At 42.9% G+C, this 17886-nt stretch overlaps 4 protein-coding genes across 6 annotated transcripts; 1 reads left to right on the top strand and 3 right to left on the bottom strand.

Moving 5' to 3' along the window:
* Positions 1 to 99: 99 nt before the first annotated feature.
* LOC115060221 (uncharacterized) lies at positions 100 to 1930 on the bottom strand. The gene is made up of 4 exons (XM_029528097.1): positions 1803 to 1930; positions 1173 to 1532; positions 967 to 1085; positions 100 to 874 (listed from the first exon to the last, which is right to left on the bottom strand). The coding sequence occupies exons 1-4, from the start codon at positions 1876 to 1878 to the stop codon at positions 707 to 709; spliced, it is 723 nt and encodes a 240-aa protein (XP_029383957.1). The 5' UTR covers positions 1879 to 1930; the 3' UTR covers positions 100 to 706.
* Positions 1931 to 2912: 982 nt separating this feature from the next.
* narf (nuclear prelamin A recognition factor) lies at positions 2913 to 10071 on the bottom strand. Of its 3 annotated transcripts, none has more exons than XM_029527503.1 (16): positions 9844 to 10071; positions 9294 to 9366; positions 9136 to 9201; positions 8546 to 8674; positions 8326 to 8458; positions 7905 to 8039; positions 7457 to 7575; positions 6463 to 6592; positions 5978 to 6050; positions 5635 to 5772; positions 5368 to 5525; positions 4539 to 5280; positions 4036 to 4154; positions 3804 to 3889; positions 3434 to 3724; positions 2913 to 3326 (listed from the first exon to the last, which is right to left on the bottom strand). In XM_029527503.1, exons 2-12 carry the CDS (start codon positions 9348 to 9350, stop codon positions 5033 to 5035), a joined length of 1386 nt encoding a protein of 461 aa, XP_029383363.1. In that variant the 5' UTR covers positions 9351 to 9366; positions 9844 to 10071; the 3' UTR covers positions 2913 to 3326; positions 3434 to 3724; positions 3804 to 3889; positions 4036 to 4154; positions 4539 to 5032. The 3 variants fall into 3 exon arrangements, with proteins under 3 accessions (XP_029383363.1, XP_029383365.1, XP_029383364.1); XM_029527505.1 differs by lacking the exon at positions 9844 to 10071 and adding an exon at positions 9816 to 9832 and having other exon boundaries at positions 9294 to 9354; XM_029527504.1 differs by lacking the exons at positions 2913 to 3326; positions 3434 to 3724; positions 3804 to 3889; positions 4036 to 4154 and having other exon boundaries at positions 4309 to 5280.
* A 219-nt stretch (positions 10072 to 10290) lies between these two features.
* cybc1 (cytochrome b-245 chaperone 1) lies at positions 10291 to 13781 on the top strand. The gene is made up of 6 exons (XM_029527506.1): positions 10291 to 10445; positions 11558 to 11645; positions 11746 to 11787; positions 11872 to 12042; positions 12118 to 12262; positions 13062 to 13781. Exons 2-6 carry the CDS (start codon positions 11558 to 11560, stop codon positions 13198 to 13200), a joined length of 585 nt encoding a protein of 194 aa, XP_029383366.1. The 5' UTR covers positions 10291 to 10445; the 3' UTR covers positions 13201 to 13781.
* hexd (hexosaminidase d) lies at positions 13194 to 17725 on the bottom strand. Its single transcript, XM_029527502.1, has 11 exons — positions 17169 to 17725; positions 16969 to 17084; positions 16793 to 16880; positions 16549 to 16713; positions 16290 to 16473; positions 15636 to 15707; positions 15361 to 15559; positions 14990 to 15151; positions 14800 to 14907; positions 14377 to 14466; positions 13194 to 14101 (listed from the first exon to the last, which is right to left on the bottom strand). Exons 1-11 carry the CDS (start codon positions 17253 to 17255, stop codon positions 13930 to 13932), a joined length of 1443 nt encoding a protein of 480 aa, XP_029383362.1. The 5' UTR covers positions 17256 to 17725; the 3' UTR covers positions 13194 to 13929.
* Between the last annotated feature and the right edge of the window lie 161 nt (positions 17726 to 17886).

The following is a 17886-nucleotide window of genomic DNA, read 5'->3' as shown; positions in this document are numbered from 1 at the left end:
AGAGACACATAGTCTCTTCGGTTTATGTGACAAGAAATAAAACGGTGTTTTTCATAGTTTTCAGTCGAACAAGAAAGAAAAGTCAGGCTCAAAATATTGCATTTTGATTCTTTAATGGTGAGATATTAAAACAGCTAAATGATATCACGTTTTACCTGATCATCAAGAAACTCCAGTTAAAACAAACAAACAACAACAACAAAAAAGACTTTGTAGGAAAATAATAAAAAAAAAAAACAAGATGTACTTGAGGAGATCAGCATGCACTGAATCAGCCTGGTGACTTAAAAAGACTTGCTGTACACAAATTGGTCATGAATTGCATGTCCTTCCTGTGTCACTACAGTATAGCAAAGATCATAGATAAGACTGATAAGTGTAACAACCCAAGAACGGCTGATGTAACACATATGTTCACCTTCATATATGAAAACTGAATTTAATGATCAAATCAGGTACAAAACTTAAAAATCTGTTTGTGAGACACAAGGGAAACAAACACATTGAGCAGGAAGCAGTTTGAAACAGCTGGTTAAACATAAAAATGTTGCATAATCCCTGCACTCACATGAAGCGTGCACCTACAGCTCAATTGCCCAGGACGTGGTGACTTGGTCCATTTTCTGCGCACATATTCAGATTTGTGTAAAAGGCAATGAAAACCTTTTGATGAGTCAAGCTGCACGCTCTGGCCATACATTAGTCATTACAAAGATAGAGTGTCAGCAGATGTGGTCATGTAATGGCAGTGCCGAGGTTTATGTTGAGCTAAGTGCTGAGGTCGTTGGAGAGATCTGTTCAGAGGGCAGATGTACAGGAGATTTTCAGGTCTTGGTGGTATTGCATCTCTGGAAGGTCTGAAGGTTCGCCTAAACTGTAGGAATGAAGAAACACTTTTGTTTAATCTAGTGCTTTTGAGTCCACTTGTACTCATGAAAAATTATAACAAGTCTGCTTCATGCTTACTTTTCTGTATCTCACAATCAGTGCTGCAATACAGATTAGGAAAACACTTGTTGCCACAATAAAGATAATCAAGAACAGATCTTGAATTTGGTTATTGCAAAGTTCCTGAGAGCCCCACTCTGTCAAGACACAACAACAAAGCCATAGCAAGTTAGAGTTTTCACTATGTATAGACTGTGCATGCGCGCATGTGTGCTTCCTGTCACCTCTGACAATGATGAGGGTGCCGTTGCTGGACTGACTTTCCTTTTTGTGGTTCTTTGTTAAGCAGCTCCAGGTGCAGTAATACAGGTCTGTGTCATCTTGCACCAGCAGGTCCAGGTCCAGGGTAAATGTGAAGCCTGATCTATGCCTCTCTGGAGTTATCTCAATTCGGCCTCTGAACTGTGGAGCTGTAACGTTCTTGGTGACTAACCCATCTTGCAGGGATAGATATAGAACGTCTTTTTCCCTATCGAAATACCTGTTCAGGTAGAGCCCCACAGGATTAGACAGAGATGTGGAGCATGTAATCCGAGCAGATGACTTTACGCTCAAGTGAGAGACAGAGTGAGGGTCCTGAGACACTAGAGAGCAGAGAGAAACACAATAGGTTTAATTTCAGACAGATGGAGATGGTCCAGTTCAAATCAAGGGTCACATTTATAATTAACCCTGTTCTTCTCCACTGTCTGATCTGTCTGACTCCCTACATGACGTCTGTGAGCAGTTTGTGGCTCTTGACACATTTCACAGAGTAACAGCTTTCACAGCTTTCAGATGCACAAGTGACACAATTGCTCTGACTTTGCATTTCCAAATCAAACCTATCAATTTTCTCTCTCACACACACTCACCTGTCCAGGTTTGCAGTACGACCTCAGCAGGCATGCAGAGTAATCCAAAAACGCAGCTCCACTCACAGACCTTCATCCTGTGAGCTGGCTGCAGGCTCACTGTCTCTGAGAGCAAGAGCTGCACATTAAGAAACTCTTCAGCTGTGTGTGTGTTCTGCATCATCACATCAGACGAGGAAGTGATTGAAATGTTTTTCCACTGACATAACTGTGTGTTGCTCAGCATTAAGCTGCACTTAATTTTAATCATCCTAATGAAAACAAATATAGGTTTGAAAGATTTGTGTAATCAATGAAAAGTAATAAATCTAGAATATCTTTTTTGATTAAATGACACAGAAAAAAAAATCTACAATAAGTAGAAGAAATCTGGGTGCCGGGACAGAGAACTATACCACACACACACACACACACACACACACACACACATAGTACACACATAGCGCTGCACAATCACTATAGTTGAAGTTCAAGATAAGGGTGAAGGCTATCCACACAACACAAACACATGACCTGTCTTAGGTATAAGAAGCAGGTCACATGTTTTTCTGGTGGTTCTGACGCTATGTTATTAGTAGGGCTGATGTGAATAAAGAGATTCCCCATCTGACACCTGTCTCTGGACAACCTGATTTCCTCTTTTCCACCTCTTTCCGCCACAACATAATATTCTAATTTGGTGAGATGCCCCTTTATTTTCTGGCAACAGTAGGGAAGCACCGCTCTACTTTTCTTAGCCTTTTGCACAAGCGATAACTCTGACTGTATCTAGACTCTAGAACACACTGTAGGGAAGTAAAAAAATTCTTATCAATTTACCAAAAGAGTAAGAGAGAAAAAAAAAACATCATTCTTGCCATATCAATTCTCTGTGTGAGGTACTGACATTGTCTGCAAAGAAACGCACAATTCACTGAAATCACTAATCACGGTTTAAAAAGAGTAGGTTTCAATGAACAATTAAAACAGACATAGTTACCGTTTTGCTAATTGTATGCATCCAGTGCAATTTGGATTAAATTTGGAAACTGTGTGGAAACTCTTCATCATAATGAAAGCTGCCATCTCGCCAAACCCCCAGATCAAATCATCCCACAGTGTCAACACAGGTCAGCTACCAAATTTATGTTTTATTATTAGTCTATCCAAACATAAATCATCATATTTACATTGATCACTCTGTCCAAACATGAATCATATTTACATTGATCAGTCTGTCCAAACACAAAATATCATATTTACATTGATCAGTTTGTATACAGATTGTTTAAGGTAAAAGAAAAGAAACATAGGTCAAAGGTCATACTGATATTTCAGGGCTGATAGATTGCATGTCATGAGGGGTCAGTAACTTTTCATCCCGCTGTGCAATGTAGGTGGCATGTAGACCATGGCAACGCATCCTGCTTTTAAAGATCCCAAACAGGAGCAACAACACAAATATGCCGATGACACTGACAATGAAACAAAGAGGTCCCAGGGGAACAGTCGAGTCATGCTCAGAGCTCTTCACTTCTGCCAATTCTGTCAACATAAAACCACATTTTACTACCTGTGGGTTAAATACAATCAAAACTTTGACTTAAGACAAACAAATAGAAATTATACACATGCACATGTACACTTCTCACCTGAAACATTAAGTGGAACGTGGATTGGGACAGATGTTTCAGCATCACCACAGTCTGTGTAAGCTTGAAAAGTGAAGTTTTCATCTTTGCTTACATGTGAGCTGATGTACAATTCAAGTACAGTGATTTTGTGAGAATTAGTGATAACGGCAAAAAAAATTTTCATTTCATTTTGGGTCATTTTTACAACACTACAGTTATTTTGTTCCAAATTGTACTGAACTGAGCAGGTCAGTGTTGCAGATCCGCTAGCCTCAATCCGCGCTTTTGTGTTACACTGAAGTGTCACTCCTAGAGGAGAAGAAGTGAGGATTCATTCAATGTGCATAGTAAATATGAAGTTAAAGTCATGGCTTTAAGGTTTACTCACCTTTGGACGACTGAGCATTAGTGAGTGATACAGAACAAATGAGAATCCAACGCATCCACAGGATGAACATCTTGGATCTTCTGTGTCTAGAAAGAGTGAGAGAAGAGAGGAAGAAATTTCTACATCTATGTAGAAATTTGCAAAGTGCCTTGAAAGTTTGCAGCCACAAAATGCACACAACTATGCCACCTCGCCGTCATAACACCAGAATATCAATGACACAAGGGCCTACCTTAGTCTGTATTGTTCTGGTGAGTGACTGAAGGAAAACAGACAGGTGAGACTACATGCTCCAGCTATAAATGCTTGTGTATGGGGATTCCCACAAAAATGGGAGGAGTTGGAACGCCTCTGCAGGTGAATGAAAGGATGAAGAGAAAGTGAAAAAAAGAAGATATGCTTCAAATGGGTTTAAGGTCGTAGACCTGCTGCTGGAACTATATTTTTGTAATGAAGAAAACAGATGAAAGGTCAACAGCAGGTGATGACCAATGAAAACACTCACTGATTGTGAAATGGTGTTTTATTTTCTGCAGAAAGTCACTTTTTTGAACTACAGACAGTGGCTAATAATTAATGATGACATCATCAACATGACAACACATCATTTTTGTCATTAATGCGTTGTTTTGGCAAACAAACAAAAAATAAAAACAAAAACAATAATTAAATGAAGTCATCTTGTATCTTTAAAATAATGGATCTTTACACAGAGACAAAAATCAACACTCCGACCTTTGACCTCTTGAATCATACAGCAGCTGAACATTCCTCTGACTGTGGATATGAGATGGCAGAAGAGCAGTGGAGATGACTTAGTTAAACATGAAACCATCAGACACACGATCAGTTCATCTGAATCTCAGAGCCTCCTTCTGTTCCTGCAGTGGTTTATTGCTCTGTTTTCCATCAACACACTACCTAATTTGTCAGAACATGTAGCCAGTGTCACAACTTTGCTCTGATTTTATTGGTCGTTATCTGAACAGTGACATCACTGCTTCAGTATGCATAAGGTCCAAGTCTCTGGACATGATTTCCCTTCATGCAAACGTTGTAGAGACAGACATCGCCTCCCTCTGGCCAAATGAAAGAACTGCACCGATCACTGGTCCAGAGAGCAGCATGGTCTCAGCATGTCTTCATGGTGGCAGCAGAAAGATGAAATGGTCCAAACAGAATCAGGTCCTCGTTCAACCATCATGTGCTCACAGGACAGTACTTGGTTCTCACCACTGCATGTGTGGGGGCTGTCCATTGGCCTGTCCCTGGTTTCTATAATGCGTATGTAGCAGGGTGCAGGCCTGTGAGGAGTCCTGGCCCTGCAGCCAGTCTTGATAAAGGGTCTGCAGAGCTGGGCTCAACTCTGGAAGATGGACTGGCAGGCTGCTGTAGCTGTCTTCCATCTGCTGGACCAGGGCTTTATCTACTCGTCCTCCTGCCTCGCTTTCTGCCTGACCACGTCCGCTCAGACACCCTGGAGGGACACAGGGGGATTATATTGGCTGATCTGGGCTCAGCATGTCTTGATTTTATGGGAATAGAACACTGAACATGATGTTACCTCCTGGGCAAGACAGCACCTCCACTAGCTGGTAAGGCACTCGTCCCTTCCTCATACGGTGGACCAGGGTCTGGATGTTCCTGAAACCATAGACAGCAGCAAACTGCAAGAGAGTCTCTCCATCCCGTTCCAGGGTCACTTCTTGGAAGTCTCGGTTCCTACGACAGACGAGGAACCGAAAAGAAGTGGGATAAACAGAAGAGTAAACACCATGACAGGACACGATGAAAGCTACTGTCTAGGTGTCAGGGTCCAGGTGTGACTCACCTCAGTGTCTTATATGTGATGTCATGGACCTCCAGACCAAAGAGCTCTTTCGCAGCATGCTTGAACACATGTTCCAGGAAACCTTCAGAACCTCGGCCTTCATGTCTCACGAGTACTGCATCTACAGCTTCCCCAATTCTGCAATCACAATGACAACAATATACAATTAATAATCAATGACCATAGAATTTAATCCTGCTGTAGACAGCTCTGTAAAAGCAGCATTGTATATTCAGGGGTGATAATATTGATGTCACTTATGTCACGCTGTGATCCAGTCCATCTCTGTATTATCTGTTATTTTGAGGTAACGAAACAGAAGAACTCTACATCCTTTACTCACACTGGGTCCAGTGGAACAGAGTCCAGGTCTTTAACAGTGACTTTCTTCTGCTCCATCAGGTGATAAATCTCCCCTGAAATATCAAACATCAATGTCACCGTACTAGATTTACCACTAGAAGATGGAAAACAAGAACTGTATGACGAATGTGAAGGTTCATCTGGGTCCCGGTTGATCCACAAGGTTTAGACCTGACTTCTACTGTCCAACTACAAAAGGATTCATACTATAAAAGGTTTGATGTCTGTACCACATAATGGCAGACTAAGAACCAGGTGTGCTCTGAGGCTCTAACTCTAACTCTAACTGGAATGAGGCAGAATCATGAAACCTTGTTTGGAAATGATATCATAGCTGTATCAGGTCTGGTCTTGTGCTTCTTGTCGGTCTGAAAGTGTGTTTATTGTGTACAGGGGTATTTTGCTGATGCATGCTAATGTTTGAGCAGTTCAGTGCTGAGGCCAGAATGAGCAAGAGTAGAGAACCTGAGGTTAGGACGCAGTCCACGTCTTTGGTCTCCAGTAGACTGTTGCAAAACTCCTCTCTGACGGCCTCTAGCTTCTTGTCAAAGCAGGGAGCCACCACCACATGGTAGATTTGGTCTGGACTCAGTTTCTGTTAGGATGATGTACAAAAAAAAACAAAAAAAAAAACAAAACATATATATTTTCAATACCAATGTGAACAGCCTCTACAGCCAGACCAGTTCAGAGTTCACCTGTGAGGAAAAACCTCTTTCTGTCCTTCACATATGGACAATTCTGGTCTCTAAGGGACTAAGACTGGGCCAGGGGGCTGCTTTGTAGACTCAATGTTCCTGTTTGGTAGCTGTCTCTTCACCCTTCACTGACTAACCTTTATTGGGTTGAAGTAAGCCTGAGACCTGACCAGTGATAAACGGGATCTGGCTATTCAGAATCAGCTCCACCACAGCTGATTCTAAAAATATACATGACCTATTGCATGCCTACTGCCATTTTCCTCTAAAAAGGGACTGTAATTTAATTCAATTAACATTATGTTGCTTTGAAGAAGACTTGAAACTAGAGACTGAGGCCATAAACGTATTAGGAAAACACTTACAGAGGTGATAAATCAAGTGAGAAGTAGGGATATTTTCACATAGACTTCACTGCAATCTGCCTTCTTTCTAATCACTTTTCAGACTCAGAATAAAGGTCTACTTTGAGAAACAGTATTTTGTCACATATGGACAATGTAGTTAAAAAGAGGGTGATCTTAAAAATGCAGTCAAAGAGCGCTTCCATAATACACTGACAGCAATCGAAAATTTCTTAAGTAAATAACAGATGTGGATTTATTGATGTAACAGTAGCAATACTTTGTGATGTTAATCCTTTGTCTGTCTCAGATAAATAGATAAAAACTTCTGTTTGTATTTTATTTATTCCATCTTCTTTACTGACAGTTTAACAGCTAACTTGAGCAGTGAAACTCTGACTGGTAACTAGTCCACACCTGCTGCTTTGAGAAGAAGTCTTTGACCAGACAGCCCATAATCTGCTGAGGAGACCTAGCTGTGCAGATATGAGGGGTCACCAAGCTACCAAGGACCCGTTCCGAGTATCGAATCCACCCTGAATACACACGTACACACAGACACACAAAGACAAATAGAGACAGGTAGTAACTATTAGTACAGTAACTAGACTATCACATCACATCTCAAACTGTTAATGATGTTTTAGGATAAACACTGTCACAATAGAAAATAACACACATGAACCAATCGTGTCGTATTTCTGCAGACTTTCTGCCCCTGTGACATTGATGTCTGAGTGTGTGTGTGGTGCCTATCTCTGATGAGCCCACCAGCTCTTTTTGTTATCTCTGCTTGACAACAGGCTCTGTCCCCCTGTACAGCACATTGGCCGTGACAGTCAGCTAAGGAGGGAGGAAAGATTACCTGGGCAGGAGGAGGTGAACATAGGCAGGGCGTGGGAGTCATGGTGCCTCCTGCGGTACCTCTGAATAAACTCCTTCTGGCTCTCTAAGATACTGAAGCCAGCTGCAAGAGTGGTGTCAAACACATACTGCACTCCTGTAGGATACATCCAGACAGCAGAGAGACTGATTGAGAGTGAGAATGTAGAGCTTCCATGAGAGATACAATAAAGAGGTGGGAATTCATCCACAAGTAAAGCACAGTCACATTCAAGAGTTTTAAAATAAATAACTCAAAGTGAAATGAGAGCATCTACGCTCATCTTGTTTGTGATTGAATAACGTCAGTGACCTGATGAGCTAAATACAGGGAGAAAATAACTATCACATTACAGACTTGATGTGAGGCCACAATGACCTTTGTTAACCCTGAAGCTGCTTACCCAGACTCTTCAGGAAGCCACACAGTTTGAGCGCGGCGTCACTGATGTCCAAACCAAACTTGACAGCAAAGAAAGGCAGCGACTGTGGACAAAGTGAGGCGACCAGCACCTTGTGCTTTGACACGTCACACTTCTGAGAGGGCATAAAAACAATGTACATCACACATTGTGAGCGGCACAGCACAACAAAGCAAAGAGGTTAGCTGGATGGGTAGTCCACCTTATTGTTTTCCAAAACCCGCTCTACTTCCTCCAGGTTCTGCTGAGATATCTTCAGGCTCTCCTCCTCTGATACACAGCCGTCACAGGACAGACAGGCACTCAGCAACACCTGGGGACTTTCACTCACCTGAAGACGCAAGTGGACAGCTGAGTCACATGCTTTAATATAAGGCTCTTCACATTAGGCTGGTTAATCAGAGTAAAAGATTTCCTGACTTTAATCACAGTGTATGTCAAGATGCTCAAATATCAGTTCCTATATTTTCCTTAATGCTAATCAGCCTTTCCCTAGCTGGTAAATGACCTCATTTTTTTCCATGACACCTCCAGTTTGCAACACAAGATGTCTGTTACAAATGTGATGATGACATAATTTTTTAAAATGTATTTATTTATTTACTTTCTGATTCTAAAATACTTTATGCTTATTATATGAAATTTGTATTTTTTAATGTGATTTCATTTTTGATCAGTTAATACATTTGTTTACTTCATTTTACTTTAAATAATGTGATGTAAAAAATTTGACTTTATAAAGCCACAACCTCTGTACATCTTCTCACAAGACTGATAGAAGTGACAACCTACCAGTCCGTTGACTTCCTCTCTCTCCTGCTGTGAAGGAGCTCCTTCGTCGCCCTGCTTCTTGTTGCACTGTGAGCAGATAGATAATCAGTTAGAGACATTTCCTGATCCAGGATCGATTATTAAAGACTGTTAAGACTGCGACAGATCCACTGGTTCACCTGTTTGGTGCAGTTCTCACACTTCTCCTTCCGCTTGGCTATGCTGACCTCTGACATCTTCCTCTGTGGTTATCTGTGGACGTGATACAGAGATTATGACAGCAGTCTGAGCTTCCTGATGCAGATCATCTCCCTCTGCAGCAGTGGCATGATGACGAGGAGCCTCCCACTCCTCCTCCCATCAGAAACACATAAGAGTCTGATGATGATGATGATGCTGTTGTTGATAATGATGGGAAACTCACTGTGTACACAAACCAGTATCCTGTCATTAACATTTAAAGGGTTTGCGTTAATTACAGACGCAGAAGCAATATAAACAACCACAAAACCGACAAGTCAGATTTAGACTGAAGGCCAGGACGGCACGAAAAGAATAGAAACACAATATCTGACAACAAACACAACAGGCAGATGGTCAATGATTTACTGTTGCCTCGGTGTTTATGTCTGACTGACTGACTGACCGTGTGGGCCCTCGTTGCGTTGAATTTGTGTTGCCGAACAGTGACACGCTCCAACATCGCACGGGGAAACTGAAGCAACTCACCGGACTCAGACAAAGACGGGAAGGACCTGCAGAGGACAGAGCCGCCGAGGAGGACCGGAGGCGCGACGGCAGCACCGACACCTGGCGGGTGAACTGAGCCGTCTCGCCCTCTCTCAGGCCCGGCTCTGCGGGTATTTCGCCACAGACAGACTCCAACCGCTAACGTTCATGCCGCTGTTGCCTAAATACGTCCGACTCCATTGTGGACCACGGCGCGACTATGACGCATGCGCAAACCGGACAGTCAAAATAATATCGCGGTGGAGTCTTTTGTGAACAACATACAGAAAAAAAAAAAACCTTTCTGTTTTTTAAACAGCTCACAACGTTTTATAAGAATGATTAATGATGATAAATCGGCCCCACGAAATACCCATAAACTTAAACACACGCCTTTGAGCTTTTAATTTGAAGGCATCGTGAAGAGGAGCCCGTCCAATCAGGGCTGCCGATTGCAGGAAGGAAGTGTCATCCATTCAAGGCAGTTGCTGCAATAACATGAGCTGAACTTCCTCGTAATTCACTGACTGGGTTTGCACGGCTTTGTGCTGCTCTCTTGTGTCTTGTTGGCGGGGATCTCCAAGAGTGTTTCGGAGTAAAAGGTGAGTCTGCTCAAAAAGCTCAGAGAAAAGGTTTCTTTCTGAAGCTTAATCAAAACAGAGCGACACCTGCTGGTCAGTATAGAAACAAACTTACACGGCGCCTATGAAACTAATTCAATATCAGGGAAACCAACATGTTTGTACTCCTCACAGTCACAGAGTGCAGTGAATTACCCTCAGGTCTCTTTGTCAGATGATGAAAGATAAAATAAGTATTACGTGGATGGAGTGCAGTTACTAGAAGGATCAAAGTGTCGCTGTCTCTCATCCTTTACTTCCTTGATGGATCCAACCACCAGTCACCAACCACCGTTCTTCTTCTAGTTGAGTTTCAATTGAAACCATTGTTTGGATTGTCCTGGGTACCTGGGACATGGATTTGGCAGAACCATCCTCAGATTAATCTGTTTGGGGTGGGGCCTTGGTTTTTGGTGGTGTTGTCATTCTGCCCAATGCTGGGACCCAGATCTGGTAATTTGATTAAATCCATTCAAATTGAAATATGACACACGCAAAACTGACAGTTAAAAAAACACCAAAAAAACAAAAACGTTTTTCAAAACTGCAGTACATGCAGATACAGTGGAGCTCAGCCAGTGTCGTCACGAAAGATGCTCATTGGTAATAAATCATAACCACATCAGGCAACAATCAATGTTACTGATGTGTTTTAATGGAGTGTATGAAGACAGGAACACTTCTACTGCTAATGAAGGCTCAATGAATCAATCAATCAGTCAGTCCACAAAACAGAAGAAACTTATTTTAGAAATGGCACAGTACTGTTATAGAAAATATGAAACATTTGAACCTTGAAATTACCTGCCTCCTTAGAGCAGTTGCAACCGAAGAGCATAAAACACTTAATAACAGATAGTTAATGTGAGTCCCGGGGCCAGGGGCAGTGGCGCCATGATCTCCTGTGTGAGATTCAGTTCTTGCGGTTCTGTTGCTGAAAATCCATTGGCAGATGTGACAGGATACCTAATGCCATATGGAAGAACATTTATATTTGGGTGAATTGGCCCTTTTAGGCAGGTATTTTGTGTTTAGATTGCTGGACCTTGTAGCACATGTCAAGCCCAATCGATTGATGTCCCTTCTCTGCTCAGATGGCATACATGATAGTTGAAGAGCACAGCCCCACTCTGCTACACCTGAAGAGATCCCCAGGTCTCCGCTCATGGTCTCTCTTGGTTGGTAAGTGTGTTTCATTCCAAGCCATGAACCGTCCTGTGTTTCTACAGAATCTGCTCTCTCCCTGACCTGCCTAAAAATAAGCCTCTCATTATAATTCCAGGTATAGCGTCTGTTGGGTTGGCTGCTGCATACTACAGCTCAGGTACATTAACTAAATTTTCTGTCTTTTAGTTTTCCATCATCATATGCTTTACACATCCTCTCTCTTATATTGTGAATCATACAGACAGTATCTTGTGGAAGCTCTTCTACATTGCTGGCTGTCTGTTTGTGGCCATGCAGAACATGGAGGAATGGGAGGAGGCCATGTTTGACAAAACAAAGAACTTGATAGAGCTGAAGACTATAAGCTTGTATGCATCAGTCCTGACGCTGTGGAAGAAGGGCCAAGAGAAAGGTCAGTACTATTCATTCAGGACATTTTGTGGTTTGACAGTATTAGATTTTAATTTTTGTTTCCTCTCTCTTTCAGTTGTGCTGGATTTGACACAGTTATGTGATGTCTGCGTCCAAGAAGAGAGGGTACGGTATTTGGGGAAGGGCTTCCTGGTGATGTTGCGTCTGTCTGCAGGCTTCTCTTATCCCCTCACCCAGAGTGCCACGCTGGGAGGACGCAGGTACCGATCATACTATGTGGATAAAGATGACTAAGAACTATAAAGACAGTAGATTAGTAGACCTGGTGGAGGTAACACAATTAGTGAAAGATCCATACTGTCTAAAAGTAGACCTCCATAAATAAAGTCTAGTTCCTATATTAATGCTATGAAAGTATCAAAGGCCTCAGTCAACAGAAAAAGGCTCTCAGCCTATATTCAGAAAATTAGCCCTAAAAACAGCTGTTGTGACTTTTGATACTTTCTGATGTCACAACAAAACATGGTCCACCTGTCAACTGCAATCAAAGCAGCTAATTTACTTTATAGCTCTGTCTCTGTAGCTGGTGCCTGTATACAGCCCTTTATTCACGACTAACCATTCGCATTATAGGTGAACTGAACAATGTTATATCAGCAGGCTGAAATGATTTTCCAGTGGTTGGTCTGCTGTGCACTCAGAACAAACAGTTATCCAAACAGAAGAAAGGCTGAGAGCTCCAGAGAGAGGAGATAAAAAACTGCAGTAAAGTTTTTTTTTTTTGTGGTTCAATCTCAGCTCGAGGAAGTGGAATGGTGTAAAGGTCTGATTTCTGTCATTGTAAAGCTTCTGAAACACAAACTATGAGTCGCAAAATGAGCTATGAGATGAGCTCGTTACCTGCTGCTCTCAGTAGCAGTATCAAAAAAACTACTTGCTACTGTTCGCGTTGATGTAAACCCGTCATTCCAATAACCACGTCAATTATCCTTGGTCACAAGATTGTTGGGAATAGTGTGTCCTGGCCTATGGTGTCAATTGTTTGTCTCATCCTGTCAGTGACGTGGAGGCCGTAGCTGCACTGCTGAAGCGTTTCTTACAGCTGGAGCAGCGGGAGCAGCAGGAGGAAGACTATGGAGAGGAGGAAGACTCTCTGGACCACAGCAGTGATTCAGATGATGAAGCTGATGAACTCTGATAGTTGGAACTGTCCTATAGTTGTGTGTGGATGAAGGTGGGGGCATTAGGAATTGCATATGGCGTTTCTTCAGTGATTCCCTTTATTGCATGTTGTATTGTAAGCATGTGCATGTAACGGTGAGGGTATGGGCTTTTAAATGGCTCCTTACACACTTCCATATATCTGAGTTCAAATTATAGCAGCTGACAGTAAAACTTGTCCTTTTGCAGTGAAGGAATCTTATCATGTCTAAATGACTGTTTCACTCTGGATTAACTTCCTGAACTAATAACTGTTTGTGTGGAAGTCAATGTTTTCCCACAGTCCACTGGACCACCCATCTCAGCTCAGGCTGAGCTCAGAAAACTGTAATTTGTAACCAGATATGAAGCACAAACTGCTGCTGTGTCTTTGAGACTGAATCTCAGACTGAATCTCAGGAAACAATCGGGCTTTTCTTCTGTGAACTGTGTCAGATTCATCAGATCAGATGACAAAAACATCTGTACATTTAGTTTTTCTTTGGATTTCATCATCTTTTTTGATATTCATACATTTGCAAGAATTCTATAAATGTGTCAGTTTTTTCTTTACATGGACCAAGTCTCTTCATCATGCATCCTCTGTCTATGAAACAACAAGTTGTTTGTTCTACAACAAGCACAAAATCAGCAACATTTAATCAAACTGAAATGGCAAAGTGCGGAATGATTCTGAGTCAGTTTAGCTTTGAGCTGTAGATTAATTTTATGGCACCAGCTCTTGTATGCAGACTGGAACTTCCTCTGTTATTCTCTGTAGAGGAGCCATCACAGGGCTGACATGCTCCTCCACCCACTCCTGGGCTGTGGACTCTGGGTATAGACGTTTAATCTCCTCTTTCACTCCCTCCACCTTCTGCTGCAATGTAATCAGATACCTGAAGGGTGACAGGGTGAGAGAGTGACAAAATGACATATTGAAACAGTGAGAAATGGAATGAATGAATGAAACAGTGAGAAATGTCATGGTGTGAGGAGAACAGCGCTCACTGCACTGCGAGGCTGTGCTAAAATACTCGGACTGATGTTTAGCTCATACAGCATTTACCTTGTTCCCCATCATAGTTATCTTACTTTTCTCCACACAGTTAATATTTCGCAGTGTCAAACTTCACCTTGATAATGAATCACAACCAAAGAAGTGTGTACTCACTCTGTTGCCTGGCTGTGAATCCTCAAGGTGATGAGCGGGGTCACCATTCTCCTCTGTCGTTGGTGGGGGCTGAACCATCCTCTTACCAGCCTGCAACACACGCACACATCCATGAAGATGTTACTATGAAGGAACAGCTGGATATTTTGAAAAGATTCACTTGCTGAGACTTGAGTGGGAAGATGCATGGAAAGCTTTGCAGCTAAAATGTGGCTTTTCTTTGTGTCGTGGTATTTGAGTGTTCACTGAAAGTCATTGTACTTCTTCTATCTTTAAGAGTTTCAATATTTTGATTGCGTAATGAGAACATGTCAGAGACTGGCTGTTTTCTGTCTATGTGTTAAGCTAAAGCTACCTATCTGGAACTGCTAAGACAGGTGTCAGGTGTCAGGAGGTTGAGACTAAACTTAACATGTAACTCACATATTATTTTCAAAGTAGCGGATGTCATCTGAGCTCAGCAGAGCGTTCAGCTCCACGATCAGCTCAGCCAGCCTCCGCCCTGGAAACAGAGTCTCCTCTGCAGGTCTCCTACAGGAACGAGGAACAAGGTTTCCAACATGTACTCAAGTGCTGCACGGTATCAGAGCTGTTGATCAGGACCAGACCTCACCTGTCCATGACCTCCACCTCCACAGAGGACACGCCCAGCCTCTCAGAAACTCTGCTCTGAGCCTCGACACTCAGCTCACCGTGGAGCAAAGTCTGCAGACAGGCAGCCAGTGATGGAAGGGCCACGGGCATCAGCTCACACAGCACCGATAGGTGGTCGTACCTGACAGGAGAACAGCGTTCTGTTTTAACTTGTTTCCACCTCTGTGTTTTCACCTGTGGCGATCAGTGGCTCTTTGGGGCAACACACCAACATACATACACATAGTTCTGGATTCGAACAATCAGAGTCCTTCACGCCTACACCAGCAGAAAATCAATACCATGTTAAACCTGTCAGAGCTGGCAGGACTACACATGGTGAATCCTCACCTCTGCCAGCCAGTGAGGGCTATACCCCTCAGTCTCACACCAGCAGGTAGTGAAGAAGCCACCTTCAACCACTGGATGTGGTTCTCCACATGTCTCTGGGTCCTGGTCACACATGTGTACACACTGGTGGAGCCTTTAAAGGAGCTGGCTGCCCACAGCTCCGACATGCCAGCTCTATGATACTTCTCAAGAAGTGACACTGTTGGACAGCCAGAGGATTGATTGGATACATGTACAAAACTATGCATTTGAATGTCACAGGACACGGTTCCTACCAGTTATGTCCACATTAAGATCAGGGTTGTAGTCCCACAACATGGGCTGCACTAATCCCACAAGACCACTCTCTGTTTAACAAAAGAAAATATGAATGAGAGCTGATTACAGTACATAAAACAAGGTGATAATATCAAGGCCTTTCAAAATAAACATTAATAATGCTGTTGATATTGAGGCTTCTATTACTGTTATTAATCATCCATTCATTCTGTACAGTACACTGTGGGTTTGAAACTTGTCCTGTAGCTCCAATACCGTGTGACTCATTATGTTTTCTATACTGATTACACTGTAATTGTGATTTTTTTAAGAAAAACTCTTTTTTAATTTATTTACAATATCTGCAGCAAACGTTGGCTGGAATTGGCTCTAGCAGCCTCTGTGACTGTTACAGAGCGATTGAGAGAGATTAGGAGTGTTTGTAGCTTCATTTGTAACTTTAAAGCACATCTTAATTATATTTTGGTGTGTAAAATGCTGATTGTGTTGATGTTGAGTAATTATTACTGTCAGATAATTTGTTTGTTACATGAGCTAGTTACAAATAGCTTCTGAGGTGGACATCATGGGCTGATGATGACACATACATTTTGAAGCATCAAACAGCAAAAACACCTCTGTCAATGTGACCCACCTGCATTGTCTCTCACCTTTCAGAGTGTCCAGACTCATGCCTCTCATCATATCATCCCACATGATGATGGTCATGTGAGGCCATGCTTCTTTGATTGCCTTGGCAACTTTGGTCACATAAGTCAGGAACAGCTGCTCCACTGTGCGCCCAGGTGAAGCCAACCATAGCTTTGACTCCTCACCCTCACCGAGCATGTACACCTGAAGAGTAGCACAAAGAGGGGTTGAAACCTTGGTCAGGAAAACACACCCAGTTAACAGTTAAGTCATCCTCACCTCATCAGCTCCAATGTGCAGAGTGTTCACACCTGGATGCAGATCCACCACCTGCCTCAGCATCTCCATCACCAGCCTCAGCCCCTCTTCTTTGTGGGGATTCAGCGTGCCCACACAGTGTGCCACCTCCCTTAGACCCCACAAGGGCCGGTGCTTCAGCACAAACTGACAGGGGACATAAAGGGTGGGTCAAGAAGACAGATCCTGAGCTCCATCTCAGACTAACTGTGGAGCAACACCTCACCTCCATATGACCAAATGTCTGCACGAGTGGGATGACCTCCATTGACTTAGATCTGGCAAACTCCTGCATGGATAATATTTCCTGTCGGCTGAAAACAGAGTAATCAAATTTTATGACACAGCCTACGTGACCATGAAACCTGACTTCTGTCTGCCATAAATTCATTAAACACACACCTGTACGCAGGCTGCTCTGTGGCCCGCAGCAGCTGCAGCTCCCCCTCGTATGGACACATGTCCTCATACTCAACCAGCAGACCATCCGCCCCCAGCTCAGAGAACAGCTCGATCAGCTGAGGAGACCAACACGTAGGCGGACATAAAACACAACGACATCAACACGTGTTTAAGCGTAAATGTTCTGCAGCAGGTCTTACTTTGTGGAGGTAGCTTGGCCTTGGTGGGGCACCTTTCAGATCCAGGTGAACCAGCTTCCGTCCTTCAGGCCACGGGGGACACTTCATGACGTCTCACTACAGACTCAACAAAGCCTCACGCTAACAGCAGCAGATACAGGGGAGTCCACGTCCGGATAGGGGATGAGGGTGACCAACCAGGACCGGCCCAGGTGGGACCCGGAGATAGCACGTCATAGACAGAGCCCTGATCTTTGGATGAGGCTGTTGCACCGTCTTCTTCGTTTTAATAGTAATTTTCAACCAGGCTGAGTTTCAGCACCACCTGCTGCTGAGTTATATGTTCCTGTTAATAATTCACTACTTTAAAACTCCTAAGTTTTGATAAATCATTCAAGGACGTTTTAAAATCCACCTCTTAACTCCTTTAATCGTGACAGTTCTTTTGTGTGTTTTATTACACATTAAAATTAAACTCACATGCGCCACAGATAACACAGAGGACCGTTTCCATTTGTTTGCTTTCCGTCCACATTTACCTATCGAGAAACAGACTAATTTAATGCGCTGGGAATAAACAAAGCAGGTGGTCGATTAGCTTAGTCTGAGCGGCCAGAGCAATGGATAGAAGAGCGCTCGATATCCGCACTCAATTCAAATGAATGCGCTCCGGGATGTTGCGGACATGTTCAGCTGGCCCAATGAACACGTCGCTTTCTTTTCCGGAGAGCCAACGAGG

This window comes from Echeneis naucrates, chromosome 19 (assembly GCF_900963305.1).
Source record: "Echeneis naucrates chromosome 19, fEcheNa1.1, whole genome shotgun sequence".
Classification (NCBI taxonomy): Eukaryota; Metazoa; Chordata; class Actinopteri; order Carangiformes; family Echeneidae; genus Echeneis; species Echeneis naucrates.
Note: the sequence above shows the minus strand (reverse complement) of the source record. Positions and strands in the feature narration are given on the sequence as shown.